At 37.0% G+C, this 6565-nt stretch overlaps 1 protein-coding gene across 1 annotated transcript in view; it reads right to left on the bottom strand.

Moving 5' to 3' along the window:
• Nucleotides 1-436: 436 nt before the first annotated feature.
• The window catches only part of LOC132770614 (carboxypeptidase B-like), a 29789-nt gene continuing 23660 nt past the window's right edge, over nucleotides 437-6565 (bottom strand). Inside the window, exons 10-11 of the mRNA XM_060767750.2 lie at nucleotides 1213-1297; nucleotides 437-664 (exon numbers count right to left, since the gene is read on the bottom strand). Of these exons, the coding sequence (XP_060623733.2) occupies nucleotides 477-664; nucleotides 1213-1297 (273 nt within the window). The 3' untranslated portion in view covers nucleotides 437-476. The remainder of the gene's footprint in view (nucleotides 665-1212; nucleotides 1298-6565) is intronic.

Raw genomic sequence — 6565 nt, 5'->3', positions numbered from 1 at the left:
GCTTAAGACACATCGTGGCTTTCTTCTATTTTGATGGGTCCAATAGGCAGGGCTCACAGGGGAACCCCATGTAAGCATGCAGCAGCCTCTCTGTGCGCCATGTGATCCTGGACAGAACAGAGGTAGCCGTGACCAGCAGCCACGTGGTCAGTTTTGGTAAAAAACAAAACAAAAACCATGGTGCCCGAGCCCTTGCCATTATGGGCATCCAAAGAAGCTGAAGGCAAATGTCAAAAACGAATCAGTGCACAAGCCTACTGCTTAGTTATAATGTTTTCTGCCTCTCCTGTAGTTATTCCATAGTGGGGTATGCAGATACTGAAATAGAAGCAGAGAATGTCATGGGTCCATTAGTGTTAATGTAAATAATGTTTTGAGATTCTTTGTAGATCCCAAAATAACTCATAACAAGAAAAAAGGAAGAGAAAAGAAGCTATTGTGAATCAAGCACTCTTTAATAGTCCCAGACTACAACATTAGTACAGATGATCAAGGACATAGCTGGCAATGTGTTTAACAGCAACCAGGGTCTCTTCACAAGTTGGTTTGATCTGAGATTCAGGAAGAGCAAAACCATATCGACCTGTGTCACGAAGCTCAAAGGTGAAAGAATACTTGATGCCCTGGTCATATGCCCAGTCATCAGAGCCACCAGCTGCGGGATCTGCAAAGGTGAATGAAAGGGAGCACCAGTTAAATACTAGAGCGAAGGCCAACGCAGCTGACTTTCTTAAGATTCACAAATTGTGCCTTTCCTTAGAAGTTTGGAGCTGATGGTTCTTCATGGTCTGAACCACCTCTCTCCCTTTCCTCTTCTAAGAGTGTAGATATACCTTTTCCATCTCCTCATTTCTCCCACATTATGCTGCAACAGACAGGCTGTCTATTTGAAGACATTTAGCAGTGTGAACCAATAAAAACAAAAAAAATGTTTCCATAACAATGGGTTGCAACTGGAAAAAAAATGTGGCTGAGAACAACATCCTAGTATTGAATTAAGGGAACGCAACATGTTACTCTCAGTTTTCATTGCATACGTTTTTTTCCCTTTTTCCTTTCACTTGCTTTTCATACTGCTTGTTTAGTTCAATATCTAATTTAAGAAGGTGGGAAACAACTGTACAGACATGTACACTGAGTGATAGTAACAATTTGCCATTATGTTGATGCTGATGCTGATGATTATTATATCATTATTAGAGTGATACTTACAGATAGTTGTAGCTCCTGGACCATATGTGTATTTTGTCCCATGCACTGTGGCTAGCTCTTGAACAGTGGCTTTAGCAAGTCTATTCTAAAAAGAGAAAGATGTTCAGGAGCTTTACTCACATGTTGCTATTCTATATCCCAGCTTTTTCCTAGCTTATTGCCTTTGAGGCAGGTTGGGTTTCAATTCCCATCAGTCTTAGCGGGCATAACTTATAGGAAAAAATACTGGAAATTATGGTGCCAAACATTTTGAAGGCATCAATTTGAATTTTAGTTACTGCCAAATAAAAATTATCCCTTAAATTTTAGGTTACTGTAATCTTGGATGTTTGGGAAGGAAGATTTCATTTGGAGGGATAATTCTTCTTTAGGTGGCAATGGTCCCATTTTGCCCCTACTGTGTTATGGAGGAAGATAATCAACCTTCTGGTACAAGCGCTTTTGTACATCTTGCTACAAAATGTTCACCTTTTGTCCAAGTAGCATAACAATCATATTAGCAAGCTGTTTGTTCCCCATTGTGCTCATAAAATTGCAGACTTGTTTTTCTGGTTTTGCAACAGAACCCAGAAATTCCAATGATAAGTTCAGTGACAATCTTGCCTCCCACCTCAGGTCTTTTCAAAGGTTTATCCGCACTGCACTGCACATGTTTGATATTTTATAAGTTTACTTCATACTATTGTTCCAAGCAATTAAAAAATATCTTTGTGCCTACTATAGCACTTGACTTGCTTTTCAAATCATCTTATTTAAAACGCATATTTTCAGATAATAGGGACAGTTCATGAAAACCACATTATTATTTCATGCTATCCATATCACTTCTTGAAGTTTGCACTTACAAGATAATGTATCAAGCCTTGTGCCTCCTGGCAGTTAACAGATTAAAGGAAATTGTTTCATCACCGTTGTCCAAATCAGCTATTTAGATTTGTTTCAATAAAGCCACTGCTGGCTTGTCTTGGGAGCTGATTTGGATCTATCAGATGATACTTGAGCTGAACTGCCATTGTTGTATCTAGTACATCATTCATCACGATGAGGAAAAATGACACCAAACTCATCTGCATGGGTTCATTTTTGATATCTCACAACCTAATAGTGCAGCTGTGTTACATAGTTAGCTAGGGGGGATATTAGCTGGCACCTATACTCAAATCCTAATTAGGCCTTGGGACCTCATCTGCCTCTATTTCGTATAAAACTGTTCTACATGGGTTTTTATGACTGTCCCGTAATTTAATCTTGATAACCTTGGAGCAGATACAAGATAGGAATATAAGTGTTTCTCTAGTTCCATATAGCCCAGCCATCTGCTCCATATAGTCTAGCCATCTGCACGATCTGTGCCAACCTGGATGTCTATAACAATTTCTCATGGAAGATCAGGACCGAACTTGGAAAGTTTCTTTTTGCAAAGGTTTTGACTTCTTTTATTCTGTACAGAATAAAATAATTATTATTGCTGCAATGCTAAAATATAATGTACTGCATTGCATGCTGCTTTTTCATTATTTTTGATTTTTGTTTTATTTAAAAAATGAGGGATTGTCATAAAACTTGAAAAAATTTCAGTCAAAATGCCAATAAAATGGCTTCTCAGAGTAATGCTGTTTAATGTTGCTCAATACACTATAAAGAGTACATCTACACTGCTAAATTCATGCAGTTGGATACCACTTAATTTGTCAGTGCTCAATGCACTAAATATTTTCACCAGCTCTGCCTTTTTTTTGACCAGGGACCACTCTGACCAGCGACCACTCTCCAACATTAGTATACCAAAAGGGTACTAATCGGTTTTTGGTCAACTTTAGTTTCAGTTTGATGCTGATTCAGAAAATTGTATTGGATAGACCACATCAGCTCTAGTTTCTGATACAGAACATATGGTTAGTGACAGGGAAGGAGTGACAGGTGGTGCAAAAGGAGTGGAAATAAAATAAAATAAAGAGGAAGGAGGCTCGCGGACCAGACTTTCATCCTTGCGGCCCACAGGTTAAGAACCACTGCTATAGAAAAATTGAAGACTGTTGTATTTTTCGATTACTGAGATTTATAGCCAGGTATCCACCATGTTAATCTTCCCAGCATTCTCTTTTATCATTCAAGCACAAATAAAGTGGGAACAAGTTGACAATGTAAGATGGAACAATGTAAGATAGAACTAGAATGTTCTAAACTGAAACTTAGGCCAAAGAATGTGCCAATATAAAGCATGAAATATTTCATTGGGGTGGAGGGGACTTACATCTACTATTACTAGCTCAATATAAATATTGCTTAAGCAAAGTCTGGTTGCAAAGAAAAGGCAGACAGTTACTATACCAACGATGTGAGGAAGGGTCCCTTAGTGCTTCCAGTTAATGAAAGGAAAGGAATTTTTGAGAAATATGTGCATATGCATGGATGTGCATATATTTAAGTACTGGAATGCAATAAACAGAATTATGGAACTGATTGTGAAACTCGGGAATATACTTTTCATTAATAACACATTTCTTCCAAGAAGCTGTCTTGAGACTATTGTGTAACATCTGTGAGAATTCGGAAAAGGACCTTGTTTCTCTCACTTTGACAGTAGGGTACTACTAGCGTGTTTTTCCACTAATAAACATTCACTAATAAACACAATACTTGGCCTGGACTCTAGAGTCTTTTTAGAATAAGTGTGCTTGAATGCTTGATTTTTTTTTTGGTAGAAGTATTATGTTTACTGGAAGGACAAGACTTGCCTGACTCATGGTTCTGTTGAGCGCATCTGAAGATATGTAGAGAATATCTATCGATTCATTATGGCTGTTTTCAGTCTTGAAGCAGCTGGTAATTAGGCTAGTCTCAGTGGATTTTAAACTATTTTACGAATTATTCTAACCAGCAATAAAGAAAAAAGGTAGAAAACAAAGGAACCAACCATCTCTATAGTCTTCCCACTTGCAAGCTATAGTCTGAAACAAAGCTTAGGATGTAACTTTTTGAAAGACACTAGGTCCTCTTTACTGATCACTCAACAAACATTCATGCCTTGTTACTACAGCCCAAAATGTAGTTCATTGGATTATAGTACACTTGATAATAATATATTACCAGTACTGCCTAAAGTAAATACCCTAAAGGCACCAGAACCTAAATGTGTCAGAAGCTAAGTAAGATCAGCTCTGGTTAGTCCATAGATGGGAGACCACTAGGTACTATTGGCTTTATTTCAGAGGAAGGAAGGAACTGTCAAATATATATCTAAGTATTCTCTGCCTAAGAAAACCCCATAAAATGTATAGGGTTACTGCAAGTTGACAAGTGACTTGGTGCACTTACACAACCCATAGATTAAAGTATCTGGTTCCCTCATCTCTTTCAGTGCTATTCTGGATGGAGTACATTGCTGGGAGTCCTCCTCCATAGGAACAGACAAAGCATAGAGGATCATGTGGTTATCATACACACTGCACACAGATGTTTTGGGAAGGTGCATTGACACAACTACTTCTTTTCCCATCTCAAATTAGAGGAAAGCAAAAAACACAAATTTCTTAAACATTTGGTAGCAATTCTGTATCATAGTCAAAGTTATGTAAATGTATGCATAATTGGCTACAATACAAAAACACTACAGTACCCTCCTACTGCATTGCAAAAAACCCCCCATCAGAATCAAAAGCACCATCCTAATGTACACTGACAATCCCTAGATACAAATCCATTAATGTAGACATAAGTCAATTTACCTAGATACTGAATTCCAGCCCTTTTCTTTTAACATATTAATGGAAAATCTCATGTATGCTTTCTTTTGGTCTGAATTTTATTGCAACTCAAGGACATTGCCAATGAAGAAATGTCAGGATGAGAATTTTCTATATATTTAGTTCTGCACCGTAAAAAATTACACATAATTGCCTTTTTTCATAGGAAATAGAATTTTCTATGCAGAAAATATTTCTACACAGAAATAATATTCCTTTCACCAAAAGCTGTTTTTTATACAGAAAATGCTGTACTTGGTGACTTATTATGGAAATAATTAATACACTAGTGATTGCACAGAAATAACATTTTAAACATAAGAAATATTTTTTTCATGTAGGAATTATTATTTCTGTAGATAAATATCATTTTTGGTGCAGAAAATGCTACTTACTCCACAGGGAAACAATCACGTTTTCCTGTGGAGTACAAAACAATCACGTGTGGTGTTTGTACAAAACAAGTACGTGTAATGTTTGTACAGAACAGCCTTCAAAACAATATGGTTTTTGAAGACATTCTTATAACATTAAGCAAATTGCAGAAATTAATTTTTGCTTCCCTTGAGAAGAAACTTAGTGATGAAGTATGATCCATCTCTGTTCAGACCTACAGATGAATGCATGGAGTTTTGCAGAAGATAGTGGGCATGAGTTTCATTCACCCTAAAGCATTAAGCTTTCATTTGATTACCAATCTTATCACATCATAGCAAAGCTAGAAAAACATGAGATGGCAATCTCTAACGTACCAGATATTGCAATAAAAATAGATAACGGGTTGGTAAAGTTTGAGTGACTTGAAATGTCCTCCCTCTCTGTCTACCTATCCAGACCCCTTTGTAGTGTAAACTGATACTCTTAGGGATGTTTCTCCACCTCTTCTTCTTCCCATGAATCCCCTCTTGATCATATAAGATGGAAATAGGTTATATCAGTACCCCAAGTAACGTTTCTATCTCAGAATCGTGTTCCTACAATAAGGCTTAGTTTCTTTATCCAAGCCATTGGTGTGTTTGTGCCTTAAATCAAGATGTTTAACAGTTGAATGCACTCTAACAATCACATTAGAGAAGGACTGATACAAATAGAGATATTTGAGGGTTAAAGAAGTTAAAATAATTCAAAATTCCCACTGGTCATCGTCAACCCCTTGAGTAGCTTTTTGGATCCTGGCCTCTGTTTTTCTTTTCATTTAGACCAAACAACAATGTGTGAAGTTAGAAACCCTTGTGTCAGAAAGAAAGGCAAACAGAACAAGGAAGAAATGGTTCTAGTTCACTGGAATAAACACAACTTGAACATATTGGCTTGAGGGAAAACAATGCAGCATAACAATGTACAAAACAAAAATCTTTTTTTTTCCAAAATGGAAAATGAGAAGATTATGTTGCCAGATGTCCGCAGAAAACAATTAATCTGCCCTTTCTGTCCATTTCTGCCTGAAAATCCTGATATTTCCACTAGGGAACCATTATAAATCTGTCAGGATTCTAGGCAAAAGGCCAGCTTTCTGTTTTGGCCTTGGACTTCTGGCAGCCGAATTAGGGAATTAAAATGCTCTTGATTTCTTTTTTGAAAAAATGGTTTGTTTATTATGTTGTGTT

The sequence above is a fragment of the Anolis sagrei genome, chromosome 3, assembly GCF_037176765.1.
Source record: "Anolis sagrei isolate rAnoSag1 chromosome 3, rAnoSag1.mat, whole genome shotgun sequence".
Classification (NCBI taxonomy): domain Eukaryota; kingdom Metazoa; phylum Chordata; class Lepidosauria; order Squamata; family Dactyloidae; genus Anolis; species Anolis sagrei.
This window is presented reverse-complemented; position numbering and strand designations above follow the sequence as displayed.